The following is a 19565-nucleotide window of genomic DNA, read 5'->3' on the forward strand; positions in this document are numbered from 1 at the left end:
TTGCTTTCATTTCCCTTGTCTCTGGCAACATGTCTAGTAAGAAGTTGCTGCAGCCGAGGTCAAAGAGGTTGCTGCTTTTTTCTCCTGTAGGATTTTGATGGTTTCCTGTTTCACATTTAGATCTTTCATCCATTTTGAATTTATTTTTGTGTATGGTGCAAGAAAGTGGTCCATGTTCATTCTCCATGTTGCTGTCCAGTTTTCCCAAAACCATTTGTTGAAAGGACTGTCTTTTTCCCATTGCATATTCTTTCCTGCTTTTCAGAGATTAGTTTACCATATAGTTGTGGGTCCATTTATGGGTTTTCTGTTTTGTTCCATTGATCTGTGTGTCTGTTTTTGTGCCAGTACCATACTGTCTTGATGACTACAGATCTGTAATATAGCTTGAAGTCCAGAATTGTGACGCCTCTAGCATTGAACTTTTTCAACATTACTTTGGCTATTGTGGTTCCATACAAATTTTAGGATTGTTTGTTCTAGCTCTGTGAAAAATGCTGGTGGCATTTTGATAGGTATTGTATTGAATATGTAGATTTATTTGGGTAGTTTAAACATTTTAACATTTGTTCTTCCAGTGCATGAGCATGGAATTTTTTCCCATTTTTTTGTGTGTGTCTTCTTCAATTTCTTTCATAAGTGTTCTATAGTTTTCAGAGTACAGATCTTTTACCTCTTTGGTTAGGTTTATTCCTAGGTATCTTACTGTTTGTGGTGCAATTGTAAGTGGGATTGATTTATTGATTTCTATTTTCTGCTGCTTCATTATTGGTGTATAGAAATTCAACAGATTTCTGTACATTGATGCTATATCTTGTGATTTTTCTGAATTCATGTATTAGTTCTAGCAATTTTTTGGTGGGGGTCTTTACAATTTTCTACATAGAGTATCATGTCATTTGCAAATAATGAAAGTTTGACTTCTTCCTTACCAATTTGGATATCTTTTATTTCTTTTTGTTGTCTGATTGCTGAAGCTAGGACTTCCAACACTGTTAAATAGTAATAGTGAGAGTGGGCATCCCTGTCTGGTTCCTGATCATAAAGGAAAAGCTCTCAGTTTTCCCCCATTGAGGATTATATTAGCTGTGGGTCTTTCATATATGGCCCTAATGATGTTGAGGTATGTTCCATCTATCCCTACTTTGTTGAGGGTTTTATCAATAATTTTAATTTTTGTCAAATCCTTTTCTGCATCTATTGAGAGGATCATATGGTTCTTACCCTTTGTTTTATTAATGTGGTATATCATGTTGACTGATTTGCAAATATTGAACCACCCCTGCAGCCCAAGAATAAATCCCACTTGATCATGGTGAATAATGTACTTTTGGATTCGATTTGCTAGTATCCTGTTAAGAATTTTTGCATCCATGTTCATCAGGGATATTGGCTTATAATTTTCCATTTTAGTGGGACTTTGCCTGGCTTTGGAATCAAGGTGATGTTGGCCTCATAGAATAAGTCTGGAGGTTTTCCTTCCGTTTCTATTTTTTTTGGAACAGTTTGAGAAGAATAGGTATTAACTCTTCCTTAAATGTCTGGTCAAATTCCCTTAGGAAGCCATCTGACCCTGGACTTTTGTTTGTTGGAGACTTTTAATTACTGATTCATTTCTTTGCTGGTTATGGGTCTGTTCAATTTTCTATTTCTTCCTGTTTCAGTTTTGGTAGTTTGTATGTTTCTAGGAATTTGTCCATTTTTTCCAGATTGCCCAGTTTGCTGGCATATAATTTTTCATAATATTCTCTTATAACTGCTTGTATTTCTATGGTGTTGGTTGTGATCTCTCCTCTTTCATTTGTGAATTTATTTGGGTCCTCAAAGGAGCCATTCCTAATTTAACTCTAACCTGTCTTTCTAGCATGTCTTCCATTATCCATACACACAAACTTTCTCTCAAGCCAGGTGAGATTCCTTTCAAGCCCCTGACCCTCCCCCTTACCTTTGCACTTCCACCTCTGAGCCTCAGGAAGGTGCTGTTCTCTCTGCTTTGAATGCCCTCTCTTCCCTCTCAGTTTCAGTTCATGTTGATATAGCCTGAGAATCCTTTCTTATGTTCTATGCCATATTTTATCCCTCAATTACTATCTACCTTATGCTATTTTGCATATAAACTGCTTGAGCACCAGGACTTCATCCTTCACTGGGCCCTGAGAATTACCAGCTGGAAAGCCAAGCTCACTGAAGAACCACTGAAGGTAGCCTATGTTAAGACTTGCTCCTGAGCTGCTTACCCAGGGGCTACAAACTTCCTACGGAGTGTCATGTTGTCAGGTCAAAATCACCAAGATTACATGGAAAATGTACATCATTAGTTGGGAATGAGTTTGGAAGCTGCAGCAAGGAGGAGTGGGAGTCCAAAAGAATGTGAACCTAGGAGAGTCCCTGAAGCCTTTCCCATACAAACCCTCAGCAGCACATCTTCCTGCTTGAGATCTGTGGGAAATAGAATCCCTCTAACAGAGAATATATCGATCTGGGTGGGAATTTCTGTGTCAGAGTGGTTTTTTGGGGCATGCATAAATGATACCTACCTGTTCATTAACTCTCTTGCAGAAAATAGCAAGCAGGAAGACAGCTGCAATGGGCGGTCCCAAGTAACTGGTAATGGACTGGATGTAATCAAAGAGCTGCCCACTTTGCGCTGACTGCACAATGGGCACCCAGGCAATGCTGATGCCAGTCAGCACCAAGATGAACAACCTGAAATCAAAGCCCCCACAACAGAATGTCAATAAATGGCTCTGTGTGAATAAATATATATCTCTATGTATCAGGTGTGTGTGTGTGTGTGTGTGTGTGTGTGTATACACAGATATATAGGGAGATAGATAGATAGATAGATAGATAAATGTATATATTTATATATGTGTATATGTAATTTCATTTATTATATATCATATATACATGGTGTGTGTGTGTGTGTGTGTGTGTGTGTGTGTGTGTGTGTAACATGACCATGGCAAGGAAAAATAATTAGCAAATTCATTCTTGAGGCTTTTTTCCTCTGTATGCTGCCTCCTTGGGAAAGTCATCTGTGCCTATGAATAACTGAAATGCACTTGACTTTCAATAGTAACCTAAACCAGTCACTGACATAAAAGAATCACACTTCGACAAGTAGTAGTGTATAGGAATAAATGTATGGATTTTGGAGCCAGACAATCCTGGAGTCACATGTTTTTCTCTCTGCAACAAAGGACACCTTGCTTAACCTCTCTGAGTCTCAATTTCTCCATTTGTGAATTTGGAATAATATGACTGACCTTGCTATTTTGGAATAAGGATCAACTATAGTAAAACACCTAGCAAACAGTAACCACTCAATAAATAGTAAAGACTATAATTTTTATTTTCTTCTTCTCCTCCTTCTCCTTTTCCTCCTCTTCTTTGTAATAAAGTGAAAACCACAAGCCAAAAAGAGTTTATAAAGGAATGGACACTACCAAGTATTTCCGATTCTCCTCTCCTTGAGTTTCACTTCAAGTCTTGAAGAGATTGGAGGATTCCCTTAAAAGCTCCTCTTACTTGTGCTCTTGATTTAATTAGAAAGAGGGCTATGATTCCCTTCCCTTACTTATATGAATTTAAGGCAAGAGTCTTAAACTAACCTTCGTAAAGCAGTGTTTTCACTCATATATTTCTCCCTCTGGAATGTCCTTCCACTGCCCCCCATTTACCCACTACCCACCATTTTGGACTTAGTTCAGGTCTCCCTCCTCCAGGAGATTTCCTCAAGTACTGCATGCCATGCTTACCTCTCGCTTCTCTGAGCTCTTGATTGCTTTTACAGTCCCCATAGCAAAGTTTGGGATTGTTTCCTGTAAGCCAGTCTAGGGCAAGGATAAGCCCCAGGGCAGCAGTCATAGAATACACAAAAATGTGAGCTCCAACAATCTCAGAGCCAAGCAGGCCAGCCCTGAGCAAACCCAAAACAAAACAAAAAAAAAAAAAGGTTCTCTTTCCATGTTCATCTTGAGCCTTATAGATAACAGGAAAAAAATTATGAAGTCGTTTCTAAGGGAAAAACCATTCAGGGTGATGGTGCTGCCTTCTGTGAAGCAAAGTAGTAGACTCTGGCCTGGTCAGATCTCCCCTGGGTGCCAGGTATTTCATCACCTGAGAGTGGCCTGTCATTTTTCCTTTCCTTCCTTTGCCCTAATCTTACTGATGAGACCTATGAGGTGGCAGCCCATACCCCTTCTGCACTCACTGTGAAACTTTCCCTTGATTGATATCACACAGACTTGATCCTCCTGATCTGAAGAAGTTGACCTGCCATAGCCCCACAAAGAGGCATTGCAGAGCTTTGGTTAGTACTCTATCCAGAGCATCCACTCTATGAATTATGAGCACCTCCGACCCATATACCAACTCTCCTGGCTTTCAGTATCCTATTGTGTCCATTATCCCATTTGGCAATAACAAATGTACACAGAGTATTGTGCTTTAGACTTTACAGAGCATGTTCTCAAGCATACTATCACTTGACCTTCATAATGGTCTAGCAAAATGTTGCAGCAAAGGGTCAAGGCATCAGAGGCATCTGGGCCTCAGAGATGGCCCATATGAAAAGCTATAGTGTAGGACTGAGGGGGGTCACATGGGAACGGATAATGAGCCTTGGACAAGGACTCAGTTGGTCTGAGTTCCAATCCTGGCTCTGCCACTGTCCAGACTGCCTGGATTTAGGCAAGATGAGCCTCGTTTTTTTTGTTGATAAACTGAGGGTTAGACTAGATGATTTGTGATGCCACATCTTACTCAAAACAGGCATTGTTTGATGATCTTCAATTTAAAATTAAATCCCACTGACATGCAAATATAACTAGCTACAGAGGTTACTCTCATTCTACCCAGATATCTACCAATCTTCCCTAGCATGGGAGGCGGGAGGCGGATACATTCAAGCTTTCATGGTGGGTGACAAGAAGAAGCTACACTTACCTTCCTGCAATCATGAGTTCTTTTTCAGACGCTCGTTTTCGGATCTTGGTGTAGATGTCCATGGTAAAGAGGGTGCTGGCACTATTGAAGATGGAAGTTAGGGAGCTCATGAGAGAAGCCAACATGACTGACAGCATCAGGCCTCGCAGTCCTGGAAGAGAAGGAGGTTCTGAGTGGTACACACAGTACCTCAGCTCTTTTGTACTTGGAAATTGTGAGGACTCAAGATTTGTTTGCCTTCTGAAACCATGCCATATTCTTTGATTTATCTCTCCAGAAAGGCTAGACATTTTAAGGAATGGACAATGGCTTTAAATTATATTGTTAGCCCAAAGCAATCAACAAAGAGATAGGGGCAAAATATATATGAGGTAGTTTGCAAATGAATGATGATGATAGTGGTTAATGGTGATGATGATGATGGTATGTGTGTGTGTTTCCATCTAAGAGGACTTTTATAAGGTCTTTTACTCAAAAAATTCATGGCATGGCAGAAAGATTCAAACTAGGATTCCAAAAATGAGGTTTTTGAGAAAGTGAAAAGCATGTAGAATAGAAGGAAATATTGCAATTCATATATCTAATAAGGGTCTAGTATGCAGAATATATGCATAAAATGTGTAACTGAATAATAAAAAGACAAAAAATACAATTAAAATGGGCAAAGGACTTGAATAGAAATTTCTCCAAAGAGTTTCTCAAAAAATTAAAAATAGAACTATCTTATGACCAGCAATAGCACTACTAGGAATTTATCCAAAGGATACAGGAGTGCTGATTCATAGGGACACATGTACCCCAATGTTTATAACAGCACTTTCAACAATAGCCAAATTACGGAAAGAGCCTAAATGTCCACCAACTGCTGAATGGATAAAGAAGATGTGGTTTATATATACAATGGAATACTACTTGGCAACAAGAAAGAATGAAATCTGGCCATTTGCAGCAATGTGGATGGAACTGAAGGGTATTATGCAAAGTGAAATAAGTCAGTCAGAGAAAGACAGATATCATATGTTTTCACTCATATGTGGAACTTGAGAAACTTAACAGAAGACCATGGGAGAAGGGAAGGGGAAAAAATAGTTTCAAACAGAGAGGGAGGCAAACCATAAGAGACTCCTAAATACAGAGAACAAACAGAGGGTTGATGGGGAGGGGGGTGGGAAAGAGGGGGGAAATGGGTGATGGGCATTGAGGAGGGCACTTGTTGGGATGAACACTGGGTGTTGTATGTAAGCGATGAATCATGGGAATCTACCCCCCAAACCAAGAGCACACTGTATACACTGTATGTTAGCCAATTTGACAATAAATGATATTTTAAAAAAAGAAAGAAATTTCTCCAAAGAAGATAAACAAGTAGCTAATAATCACATGAAAAGATGCTCAACATCAGGGAAGTTCAAATCAAAACCACAATAAGATACTACTCTGTATCCACTAGGGTGGCTGTAATAATAATTTTTAAAAAGGACAGATAATAACAAGTATGGGTGGAGATGTGAAGAAATAGGAGCCTCATACATTGTTGGCAGTAAGATAAAAGGGCATAGCCACTGTGCAAATAATCTTGCAGTTTCTCAAAATAAACATGCAGTTACCATATGACTCATTAATTTCACTCCTAGGTGTCTGCCCAAAAGAAATAAAAACATATGTCCACATAAAAACTTGAACATGAATGTTCATAGTGGTATTATTTATAATAGCCAAGTAGAAACAATACAATGTCCATCAACTGATAAATGGATAAACAAAATGTGATATGTCCATGCAATGGAATATTATTTATCAATAAAAAGGAATGAAGTATTTACACATGCTATGACATGAATGAACCTTGAAAACATTATGCTAAGTGACAGAAGCAAGACAAAAAGGACAACTATTGTATAATCCCACTTATATGAAATGCTCAGAGTAAGCAAATTCATAGAGACAGGGAGTATACCAGTGATTGCCTAGGGCTAAGGAGTTTGGGGTGAAATATGGGATGATTGCTAATAGGTACAGGATTTCTTTTGGAGATGATAAAAATTGTCTGTAATTGTGGTGATGGTTGTACAACTCTGTGAATATACTAAAAAAACCACTGAATTGTATACCTTAAGTGGTTAATTATGTGGTATGTGAATTATAATTCAGTAAAACTGTCATCAAAAAAAAAAAGACAAGGGTGTGTTTCCAACTCTGACCCCAAGCAAGTTATGCCAACCTCTAGGCCTCATCTCCTAATATGTTAAATGGGGATAATACTACACTTGCCCAAATCAGAATAAGATATTGTTCTTAAATTTTTCCCAGTCATGGCAAGCATGGTTGGCTATAATCTCTATTACTACTTCCATACCAAGGAGAGCATAAAGTTGTCCCTGCTAGGTTGGAAGGCCAGGTCATGCTGAGAGCCCATCATAGAGACTACAGTCTTAGAAGTAAAAGTAACCTTAGAGGTCACCTAGGCCTATCATCCATTGGTAGAATCCCTTCTACATTCTATCTGCCCAAACTCTCTAGCATTAGGAGATCTACTACCCCACAGGGAGTCTGCTCCCTCTTGGGCAGTCCTAACCAGGCTGTTATCTGCCTCTTTGTGGCCTTAGACACAGTCCTTATGCTACCCAACCAGAGAGGTCTTATCTTTCATCCACTTCACCATCTTTCATATATTCAAAGATAACTCGTGTTTTCTTAAACTCTCTCTTCTCCACACTAAAGATCCTCAGTTTCTTCTAATACTCTTTATAATTGGTTTTGGGGGACCCAAATATACAGAACTTGACATATTACCTCTATTAAACTTTAGCTTATTACATTTGAGTCAACATCCCTGCCTCTTGAGATCTTTTTGGAAATGATTCTATCATTCCTCTAGACTTACATCTATAAATAATTTTATAGTTGTTTTTATCAACAGCCTTGCAAGAAGAAAAATAAAGGCTGTCTCCTTCAATTATTTTGTCATTTGTTGGGAATTTTTTAATCGTCCTTCCTGAGTTTGTACCACATAGACCACAGACTACTGGAGCTATAGAAGGAGTTATAAAGATCCTCTAGTCTAATTCCCTCACTTTTCAGTTGGTAAAACAAAAGTGCATTTAGGGGCACCTGGGTGGCCTAGTCAGTTAAGCATCTGATGCTTAATTTCAGCTCAGGTCATGATTTTACAGTTTGTGGGATGGAGCCTCACATCAGGCTCCATGCTGACAGCGTGAAGTCTGCTTGGGATTCTCTCTCCCTCTCTCTCTGCTCTTCCCCCGTTTGCATGCACATGTGCACACACGTGTTCTCTCTCAGTGTCTCTCAAAAGACATAAGTAAAAACGTTTAAACAAAGGTCCCTTTCAAGGAGTTAGTAGGTAGGGCTTCAAGCCTAGTTCTGCCATTTGTTCAGGGTTTCTTCACCAGTTAATTGTTAAGCTGGGATAGAGCTCTCCCCTTTGTACTCTTATCAAACTCTTTTTCACTCAATAAATATTTGTTGAACATAATTTTACAGTGGTCCGGGCATGAAATAATGGCATATCAGTGTAGGGTGATACTACACTGGAAAGAGATAGATGAATATAAGAGATATTTAGGCAGCAAAATGGACAGAATTTAGTGACAGACTGGTGGGACAACATTTACTGGCCAAGTGGAGGAGACTGAATCTTCAAATGAGACAAAAAGTTGCAGCCTAAAGGATAGGGGTAAAAAGACAAATAGGAGAACATAGTATTATGGCATCCAAGAGAAGAGAATAACATAAGAAAGATGAGTGATCAATAATGCTGAATGCTACTGAGGGGTCAAATAAGATAAAGAATGAAAAATATCTGTTTAATCTAGTACAGGGAGGTCATTGTCGATTTCGGTGTTTACAGAAGCCAGATTCCAGCTGAAGGTGAAGGAATGGCAATGATACATGTAAACACAGCATTTTGTTGTCTTGCATGCCATGCATCTTTCTGTCATGTACAATTCACTCGAACACAGTGTTCAGAAATACCTACAGTCCTCACCAAGGATCTGCCAATCTAAAGAAATAACATAAACACGGGTGCCTGGCTGTCTCTGTTGGTGGAACATGTGACTCTTGATCTCAGGGTTGGGAGTTCAAGCACATTGGGTGTAGAGATTACTTTTAAAAAAAAGTTTTTTAGCCTTAAAAAAAAGAAAAGAAATAACATAAACACCCCCCACATAGGCCAATGTAATCCAAATCAGAACTCTAAAAGAGCCAGCCGTGTGACTCTTCTAATTGCAACCTTAATTAATAAGCAGCCTGGCTCAGTTGAATAGTTAATGATTACCCCCATTTTTTTATAATTTTAATGCAAATGGTTTACCCAATCATACATCCAGTATGTGATTTAAAAAAATTATTCAATTCCAGCCTTGAGCAGAGTTAAGCAAGCCAGACACTAAGTTGCTGTGTGGCCTTGGAAAAAATCATTTTCCTTCTGTAGGCCTCAGTTTCCTCAACTATAAAATGAAAAGGTTTGACTAAATAGTCTCTAGGTTTCCTCTCAGTAACAAAATTTTTAAGTTTCTTCTAAAACCTGATCAATACGTTTGAATTTCTGGTCTCCTGAAACCCGCTAACCTAACAAGATTTGCACCCCTTGAGCCAGAAATATATTTTTCTTAACATGAAACATGAACAGTAGTCCTACAGGTCTACACCAAAACTCTAACTATTCTGGACTCCAAGTACTCAATCTTTTAGTATAACACATTTCTCTGTAGTGAGAAGCCCCCTGGTGGCCCATCCATCTACTGCCTCCAACTTCCTCATTTAAAGCTAAAAATCACTCTGCATTTCTTTCCAGGTTTTTTCTTAGAACATCAATTCATTCCACAGGAAAAACTCCACTTAGTTCAAGCTTTCATGTTAATGTCTGTTGGAGAGCTAGAAAGACCTTCTAGATAGCATGGAAAAGTCGTGATTTTCGCTAGCCCATTTTCAGGTCACCTCTTTTCCAAGATTGACTGATGGACACATGCCAGGTCTCATAGAGCTCAACCAAGTCATAAACTGACTTCCACTGAGGGAAGACATGTTCAAAACCTGAGGACACCCAGAGGGAGGTTTTCCCTACTCGGTCCCAAGGCTCAGAAATGGCTTTTCCCCAGAGGGCTGCAGAAATCTACATAAAGTATAAGTCCAACCAGCCTCCAAAGAAAGACCCTGCCAGCAAGGTGACTCTCACCATTGGGCATGAGCTCCACCACCAAGGTCGGGTAAGCCATGTTGGTACAGCCAACTTCAGTGCCACAATATTTCTTACATTCCGAGGGGACGGTGCAGGCAACTTTTTCTGGAGAAAGATGAAAAGCCAGGTCAGTAAGTAGACATTGGGGAAATACTTCCAAGATTCGCTTTCTTAAAACAAGGCTTCAAACAAGACATTCCTGCCCATGGTCCTGAATTGGTTCCACAGAGAGTGCAGCTCCAAATTGAGCCCTTCTATGCCATGCCCCTGCCCCGCTGGTATGACTGTCTCTAAGATCTTACTGGGGAGAAAAAGTTCTTAGGCAGAGGAAGGGGGAAGCAAAGCAATGCTCAGAGTAGGAAGGGAGGGGGCACAATCTTTAGCTTGGAACTCTCTACAGCTTAGCAGTAACTATTGTCTTGTTTCTCCTGAAAATCACAATGAAACTGTGGCTCCTAATTTTGAAGTTTATTTGAAGTAGCTTTTACAAGTAGGATTGAACACCAGATGACTGAGGGAATTCCCCACTAGGAATGCTGTTGGGTAGTACTTCTAAGATGTGAAAAATCTGGAGTGGAGAGAGACAGGAGGTAGTCTGGAAAGGGAAGGGGACATGATTTAGAGGCTTGGGGAAAATTTTAGTAACTTCTTTAGAATTAAAACAACAAACATTTATTATGTACCTACTATAGGTATATCCTTTAGTGCTGTTCCGTAGAGCACTGATTCATTATAGCACTGCCTCAAATATTAAGTGTGTTATATCTATTATATCATAAATTATTCAGTTAAGAATATTACTCTCATGACAGGTGAGCTAGTATAGGAGTATGAGATCACTATTAGGAGCATGATTAACAGCCAATGGCAGCAAGTACCCCCAGACTGTCCTGTCTTCATTTTGGAGAGAGCTTACCAAAGTTTCGCTCCATGGTGCTCTCTTTTTTGCCATTATTTCATATTCCAGGAAACAGTTTTGACCTATTATGGCTGACCCAAAAAAGCAAATGGAAATCTGGAGAAGCCTCAAAAGGGCCAAGAAAGACTCTATCACCCTAGATAGCAAAGTACAAGACTCGGGGCTCTTCAAGGAAATGGTCCAAGAAACAGGGCTCTGAGCACCAAGCAATTAGAGACTGGGCAGGGTTCTTTGCCAATAAAGACACACCACCATGGCCTGAGTAAGACTGAGCAAAAAGTTAGCAAACATTAGCTGGAAGAAGCTACAGCTAGAGGTGTATCATGACTTCAGAGAATTTGGAAAAGGGAAGAAAGTAATTGTCAATGTAAGGAACCAGAAAGACAACCCCACAGGCTCTGTGACCTTAAGTTGTTTGCTATCTAAAGGGGGAATAATAATACCTGGTAATTGTGGCAAGAAAAAACAGAAGATGGCAGAAAAGAAAGAGCAGAGAGCTACAGGGCTTTAGAAGTTACACAGAGCCTGGAAAATGGAAGAGAGTGGCTGCTGAGTCTAGCAAAAGGCATCACCTGTGTACAGGATGCGGCTGATCATTCCCGGCATCACCATGAGGAACATAGGCAGCAGCTTCAGGTACCCACACATGACACAGCCGGCCTTCACGTGAGACATGTTTTTGGCTGAGAGGCAGCGTTGCACAATGACCTGACAGAGAAAGCAGTGAGAGTGGGGTGCAGGCCAGAGACCCCTCAATGCCCTCTGGCTACTCCTAGCAACACTCCTACATGTCATCGGCCCTTGGCCTGGCACCTCCTTGTCAGTAAGGCTCAGTGACCCCAGACCACATGAGCCCTGTTCTACCTTACCCACTACCACAAGCCACAGACAGAAGTCCCTGTAGAGACCTGGGAACACCCTGTCCACTCCACACATCCAGCATAGGTACCTGATCTGTGCACCAGTACCACAGGGCAAGGATGGACAACCCAAAGGTGAGCCCAGGCCATGGCAGGTCTCCAGTGAGGGGGTCTCGGAAGATGTGGAAAGAGTCAGCTCTCGGTGTATAACATTCTTTCTTGATGGTGATGTTTCCATCAGAAATCACAGTTGGAATGGCTTTCATGTACTTTATCATGAAGGTATCATACCCTCCCACTTCGTGAAAAGCTGGAAAACATCAGCAACAAACATCCTGAAACTCTCAACTCTTAATTCAAGCTTCTTCCTGTGAATGCCTGAGAAATCACCCTCGCAGTGTGGTCTTGGGCAAGTCATTTTCCCAACCTGGGCCTCAACCTTCTCATCCACAGAATGGGATTATTAACCCTGCCCAACCTCCTTGCGGGGCTACTCTGAGGGTCCAAAACAATAACCTGTAAAAGTATTTCAACCATAAACCTTTTTAAAAAGAGAAAGGATTTGGGGCACCTGGGTTGAACGTCTGACTCTTAATTTCGGCTCAGGTCATGATCTCATGGCTCATGAGTTTTGCTAGTGCAGAGCCTGCCTGGAATTCTCTGTCTACCTCTTTCTCTGCCTCTCTCTCTCTCTGTCTCTCAAATATAAATAAATAAATATTAAAAATTTTTAATTAAAAAAGGGAAATACTTGAATTATTAAAAGAAAGACCTTGGTTTTGAAGATTCAAGGCCTCTTTTCCCCTCCCTTTTGCTGTCAGCAGCAGCCTTTAAAATCCTGCACAGAGACCTAGAGACACACAGACTCAATCATATCACTCCTGGTCACAGCAATGTGGTAAGACAGACAGAGAAAGGGTAAGGAGTAAGGAGAAAGGGTAAGGAGCCCTACCACCTCTTGGCTGTGTGTCCTTGAATAAGGTATTCCAGCCTCTGCCCTGCTGAACCCCATGGACCACTGGGGGGGAAACCAAATAGAAGCTCTTGGAAAGAAGAGAACAGAGAGTGGATAAGAGGCTTCACAGGACACACAGAGAGTACAGGCCCTCTTAAAAACAAAATGCATTTATATTCTCCCATAACAAGTACCTCTATATCTAGGGTCTCCAGTTTTGTCTTTAGGATTTCACAGACAAATAAAATTTCAAAATTGGAGTCAGGGGACAACACACAATGGCTAATTTTTAAAATTTTATCAAATAAGGACATAAACAAGAAAATGATCACTTATTGTCATTAATTCATAAAAGAAAGGATATTTAACATTTGAATATATTTAGCCTGCTGGATATTTAGCCTTATCCTTTTTTTTTTTTTTTTGTCCAGTTTTTCTGTGGAGAGCAGACCATGACATCAGAGGCCCACATTGGGAACCACTGGCTCAGTCCATCTAGAGAGAGCAGTAGGGAATCCAGGTATTGTCTGGGCCAGGCCTAGTCTGAGATCTCCAGGGCTGAGGAAGGTGCCCTCTGTACACCCACAGTGATGGCCAATCTAGGCTGGACCACTCCCCTAGAGAGGGCAGAGGGTACTGGGCTTACTTCCCAGACCAGCAACAGGCAGGGAGGCTAGGCTTGCTTTTCTTTCCCTGGGCCTCTTACCCTGCCACCCCACCTCCCCAGTCTGCCCCAGCCCCACTTACCAAACCCGGTCAAGATAAAAGACCCCACCAGCATGATCACTGTCTGCAAGGTGTCCGTGTAAATCACAGCTGCCAGGCCCCCTAAGCAGGCAAAGGAGACAATATGTCTGACCTCATATAGGAGGACAACCTGTCAGCCTACCTCCTTTGCCCACTGCCTGCCCCTCTCCCTCTGCACACCCTCTGAGCACACCCCTCAGTCACCTGCCTAAATTTCCTTCCCTCTCTTGTTCTTTTACAGTAGTCTGCTACCCAGCATGTTCCCACACCTCCACTTTTCACAACGCTGGGAAGGCCTTGGAAATTGAATATTTCTCCCTGCTTGAGGAGGAAGAGTTTGATGCAACCATTTGAAGGTAGGAGATGGCTCAAAGGAGATGGTTATGGTAAGAAGCGTCTTCCACAGGGGCGCCTGGGTGGCTCAGTCCATTAAGTGTCTGACTTCAGCTCAGGTCATGATCTCACCACTCCTGAGTTCAGACCCTGTATCGGGCTCTGTGGTGACAGCTCAGAGCCTGGAGCCTGCTTTGGATTCTGTGTCTCCCTCTCTCTCTGCCCATCCCCCCCTCGTGCTCTCTCTGTCTCTCAAAAATAAATAAACATTAAAAAAACATGTCTTCCACAAACGAAGACAGGGAAGAGCAAGGAGTAGACATCTCTACAAGGTGTCTGGGGACTTTACTGAATCAACACATTTCAAAGGGCCACTAGCATGTCTGCTCTCTCTTTACTCAGACCATCTAAGTAACTTTTTTTTTTCTTTCATAATTGAGTTTTTATTTGTTGTTCTGAGGATCAGTACAGACAATTCAATTTGTACACAATTCTTAACGTACGTACTGAAAACCTAAAAAAAACCATGTAGCTGTGGTTCTTTTCTCAAAGTTATTACAGTGAACTTCCAGCTTAAAATTGGAGGCAAATTTCCCTTAACAGTATATCAAGTACTGGTATCTTCAAATGTTGATATGCTGTTACACTGTTAAGTCCCATTAATTCACAATTTAATGTCATATACACTACATACTCAAATTTTCAATCTTGCACAAGACATTAACAAGGTTACTAGGAAACTGGACTACCACAACCAACATGTTACAGAATGCACAAAATTCTGACAGGGAGAGCCAAGCAAGATCAAGGAGTGGTTTTCTTTAGGAAACAATTCTAGCATAAACAACGTGGGAATAGAAGTAATTTAAAATGTCTGGATTGTACAAGAAGGGAGACAGGGACCACTGGTAAGACATGGGATATGATACTAATCAGACTTGGCTTCTTTCTCTCCTACTTCATCAGAAGCTGGACTCTCCTCGTTTTTAGTTTCTCTGTTTTTTGCAGGTAAGTCTTCTTTTGTTTCTTGGTTAGCCACTTCAGCCTGTTTTCCCTTTGCTCCCCTTTTCCCCTTTGTTTGCACTCTTTTGTCTGAAGATTCCTCCTTTCCCGCCGCCTTTTTTGGCTTCGTTTCCACTTTTGCAAGAGCAGGTTTAGCTGACCTCCTCTTGGGCTCCTTCTTCGCCGCCCCCTCGGCGGAGCTGACCTTCCTCTTGGGCATCATAGCGGCGGGGCGGGCACGTGCCGGCTGCCTGGGGGCCGCCGCGCACCGAGAGCCTTCGCGAAGCTGGGCTGCCTGGCTGCTACCACTCCTCCCGACGCCCGAGCTGCTCTAAGTAATTTCTTGTCCCAAAAGCTGTGGGACTCCAGCTACACAGCAAACTTCATTACTGACCCAGCCCCCTCCCCAACCTAGAACAGAGTAACACTTCCGAAAATGTGTCCCCAATTGCTCTTCCTGTCACTAGCTTCTCCATTCATCTCTTGAGTCTTCTTCTAAAATCTCTGTATGTGTCACTCCCTCCCTTCCTGCCTACAGTGCCTCCCAGTGGCTGTCACATCAAACCCAAAGCCTCCTTCTGGCTTCCAGGACCCTTGCACTGTGGCCTCATTTGAACTATCAGGACTTATCACCCACACACATACCCCAGGTACCTCCCATTGACCACCCATCTCCAGCCAAACACATCTACTTGCTCACACTGGCCCAAACCCATGCCATGCCCATTCTTGACTCCATTCCCTGCTCTCCCCTATCCCTGCACCTGGCACTCCCTCTCTAATTCTCCCAACTTCTATCCACAACCTGGAAGGCCAGGCCCTGCCCCACTTCCTAGAAGAAGCTGTCCTGACTATTCCACCCAACACTGGAGTTTTCTGGGGGCCCCGTATAACTTGTTAGGGCCTGAGAGTGGGGACTAAGCAAACACTCCATCCTAAAACTGTTTCCTGGGTGTATCTCTCTTTATTGAGAGAAGAAGCTATGTCTCCCAGGTCCTCCTCCTTTCCTGGGCTTCAGTTGAGTCATTTGTAGGACTCACCTGTGATCGTATAAAGACCAGTGATTGCCAATAAAAGAAAGATGGCCAAATACAGATCCAGACCCAAGGCCATGTTGATGAATATGGCCCCAGAGAAGATGTCTGCCTGGAAGGAGAGGAGAGACAGAGTTAGGAATGAGGGAAGCCAGCTGGCCGCAAGTTGCACCCAGGGTCTGACTGAGGCACTTCAGCTGCAGGGACGGAGAGGCAAACTTGAAAGGGGTAGCAGAAAGTGTTTCCTTAGTAATGTCAATGCTTGTGATTTCTGCAGCCCAATGTTAGACCAGACATCCCTTGCCCTTTGGCTAAAATCCCCCAATTAGAGGTTCATGTTTTTATCCCTGGTTCAGAATATAAAAGACAAGTACTGCACATTTCCACATATATATGATATCTAAAATATGCAAATTTATAAAATCAAAGACTAGAATAGTGATTACCACGAAGGGAGGTTGGGGGACAGGGAAATGGGGAGTTATTAATCAACGGGCACAAAGTTTCAGTTAAGTAAGATGAATAAGTTCTAGAGATCTGCCATACAACATTGTCCCTATAGTCAACAATAATGTATTTTACACTTAAAATTTGTCAAAAAGATAGATGGCATGTTAAGTGTTCTTAACACAACAAAATAAAAAATAAAAAAATATTAACACTTCAGGATCATACTATATTTCTAGGTTTCTCGACAAGCTTTATTCAAGATGATAGTAGATATCCCATGGGAAGAAAAGATTCCCTGGTCAAAAAAGTCTATGAAATGCTGGATTAAACAAATTAAGGCGGTTTCTTTACTACACAATTTCTCTAAGCCTTTAAAATACAGCATGTACTGTGAATCGCCAGGAGAGGACCATGGGAAATGACCCTTCACAAACTTAATTAACTATGGAACTCTGTTTGCCAAGGAATAACTATTAACACCTTGAGGTTCGCCCAACCCACCTGTGGACTGCTGCTCTAAGCTATTATCCATCATTTACACCTCAGTGTGCAAAGGCTTATCAAATCTATTCCCAAAAGCAAGTTTGAGTGCTAGAGAGTCCATGAAAGGGAAACCCCACCCACACTCTGGAGCAGAGAGAAACTTTAGCAATATCATAATTTTATCTTCTCAGCCCAGATGGAGTCCATCTTGACTCAAACACAACCAGAACATCACCAAGAATCTCTTGCATGGCAGGCTTGTTTCTAGGTGGTTTTATCTAGATTATCTCATGTAGCTTTAGGGAAAAGTGTTCCCTCTTCACCCCCAAATCCACCAGTTATGTTCTTGATGCTGTTCTCTTTCTCCTCCCTGCCTCATTTAGCCCCATAAAGAATCTTCTACCTGGCTGTATGGTGCAATTCCTAATTTTAACCAACAGAGAGCACTGGAGTCACCCAAAATGAATTTTTCATGGCAGCTCCAAAATACTACCAGGAAGGGTAGGATTAAGGGATTTCTTAGTGAACCTTTTTTTCAAATCCCTCGGTGTGAATGAAATTAGACCTCCCTTAGAAGCAATGCATGAGCTGTTTCATTGCATAAAACCTAATGTATTTCAGGGTGTGTAAAGGGCCACCCAGTCACAACCCTGGAAATGGTGCCCTTGCGTCTCCTCTCCATTCTTGGTTTCCCCACTTCCACCTCCTTACAGCTCCAGCGGTTCATCTCCCTGCCAAGCAAATCTCCTAGTCCCTGCCTCTATTACTTGGCAGAGAGCTTGTCTCACACCAACTCCAAGCTTATGTGCAACTCTCCCTCCCAAGATGGGTCTCCTGAGTACTGGTGCCTTAGCTCCCCTGCAGATTCTCTAGCCCCAGGGGACCTAATATCATTGTCATTCCTGGTGGATGAGGAGAAGTAGAGTCAGAAATCCCACATAAACAAAGGCTGGTGGTCAGAGGACCTGGGTTTTAACACCAGTGCTGCCATTGTAGGCCTGAGTGACTTTGGATAAAACATTTCACCTCTCCATGTCTCTGCGTTCTCATTTTTAAAGTAAGCTCTGACTCTGAAGGTTTATGATTCACAGTGGCTGGAAGTGGGAAAGTCCTGCAACCAAAGAAAGCATTCCCCTCCCAGGTCCTGGACCTGTTCCACCCGGTCCTCTAATGCCAAAGAGGAAGAAAGAGCCCCTGGCTGCACGTCAGCCTAGCTAAAGGTGAAACGGCCACTTCTTCCTGACACTGCACATTAACCCACTGGAATTATGATGAGTATTCATAATGCTGGACCCTCCCCTCCCATGCCTCTATATCATTACACAAAGTTATACCAGTTGAAGGGGCCCCATTCATTGATTACATAAGAGTGCTAGTAAGTGCATATATTTTTGTTTGGTGGATTAGCTAATAAGCATACGTGAGCAATAAAAAGATTCCAAGGCTGTTACTGCCTTAAAAATGCCTTTGGTTGGTTTGTTTTTCAGAGTAGTTCATTTGTAATGCTTTATGACAACATGCCATAGAAGACTGTGTTACCCTCATTAATATGTGCCTTCCTATCTTCAGTCACAAATAAGTAACACACAACTCCTAAGATAATGCTATAACTAAAGTCTACAAAGACTTATGGGAAGTGTTAGGCTAATGGAAATCTTGTCTTTATGATACTCTATTTCCAGCTAACAGGGCAGATAAAGAATTCCAAGAACACATTCCTCATGAATTGAAGAAACCTAAGACAAATTCTATCTCCCATGAGTCACTCCTAATTTCAGAAATGAATTCTGCCCTTTGAACCCTGAAAGCCAGCAGGAGTGCCTCCAGATGTCATGCCATACCTGAGCTCACGTTAGTCCAGGCACTCTGACATTAGTCTTTGAATCCTAGGTACCCAAATTTTATGTGCTTTACTAGGGTTTTTTTTTTCTCCATATCTAGGGAATTTTATAGTTTACCAAGTGCTTTCAGATAGATTCATTGTTTTAATCTCCAAAACAAGGTAATAGGACAATATATTGGCTCCACTTTATAGATAAGAGAGACCAAATTTATGACATGCTCAAGAGCTAAAATCCAGTTTTCTGTCTCCAAGTTCAGTGACTTTGCCACACATTAAAAGGTAAGAGCTCTTGGGGCGCCTGGGTGGCGCAGTCGGTTAAGCGTCCGACTTCAGCCAGGTCACGATCTCGCGGTCCGTGAGTTCGAGCCCCGCGTCGGGCTCTGGGCTGATGGCTCAGAGCCTGGAGCCTGTTTCCGATTCTGTGTCTCCCTCTCTCTCTGCCCCTCCCCCGTTCATGCTCTGTCTCTCTCTGTCCCAAAAATAAATAAACGTTGAAAAAAAAATTTAAAAAAAAAAGGTAAGAGCTCTTTTTTCTAGATTATTTTCTGCAGAGAGCAAGATATTTTATCATTTAAAAAAATTGTTTTACCTACTTTTAAGGTAAAATAATTTATGGGTATGGTTGGGAAAAAACAGCACAGAAAGCTATACACTGAAAAAGTAAAAATGTCCCTACTTCCATGATTTGGACCAAAGGTGACCACTGTCAAGAACTTTTAGTCCACCAGAGGATTTCCAAATAGCTTGCTGAAAACTATATGTCAACAGTTATGTTCCACAGTCCCCAAA

At 41.7% G+C, this 19565-nt stretch overlaps 2 protein-coding genes across 4 annotated transcripts in view; both read right to left on the reverse strand.

The window, feature by feature from the left end:
- Nucleotides 1–19565, reverse strand: part of SLC5A1 (solute carrier family 5 member 1) — a 73155-nt gene that overhangs the window by 19307 nt on the left and 34283 nt on the right. For all 3 annotated transcript variants that reach the window (XM_047088197.1, XM_047088196.1, XM_047088198.1), the window contains exons 6-12: nucleotides 16007–16112; nucleotides 13632–13712; nucleotides 12019–12239; nucleotides 11642–11777; nucleotides 10148–10255; nucleotides 4951–5101; nucleotides 2538–2706 (exon numbers count right to left, since the gene is read on the reverse strand). In XM_047088197.1, coding sequence (XP_046944153.1) covers nucleotides 2538–2706; nucleotides 4951–5101; nucleotides 10148–10255; nucleotides 11642–11777; nucleotides 12019–12239; nucleotides 13632–13712; nucleotides 16007–16112 — 972 coding nt within the window. The remainder of the gene's footprint in view (nucleotides 1–2537; nucleotides 2707–4950; nucleotides 5102–10147; nucleotides 10256–11641; nucleotides 11778–12018; nucleotides 12240–13631; nucleotides 13713–16006; nucleotides 16113–19565) is intronic.
- Nucleotides 14844–15186, reverse strand: LOC124518285 (non-histone chromosomal protein HMG-14-like). The gene has a single exon (XM_047088199.1). It carries the CDS (start codon nucleotides 15184–15186, stop codon nucleotides 14893–14895), a length of 294 nt encoding a protein of 97 aa, XP_046944155.1. The 3' UTR covers nucleotides 14844–14892.

This window comes from Lynx rufus, unplaced genomic scaffold, assembly GCF_022079265.1.
Source record: "Lynx rufus isolate CCGP_SWC_20201006 ecotype Redwood Valley unplaced genomic scaffold, mLynRuf1.p SCAF_24, whole genome shotgun sequence".
NCBI lineage: Eukaryota > Metazoa > Chordata > Mammalia > Carnivora > Felidae > Lynx > Lynx rufus.

Bases quoted from the DNA above. Each gene is read 5' to 3' on its own strand.
- LOC124518285 (XM_047088199.1), bottom strand. From the start codon at position 15,186: ATGCCCAAGAGGAAGGTCAGCTCCGCCGAGGGGGCGGCGAAGAAGGAG.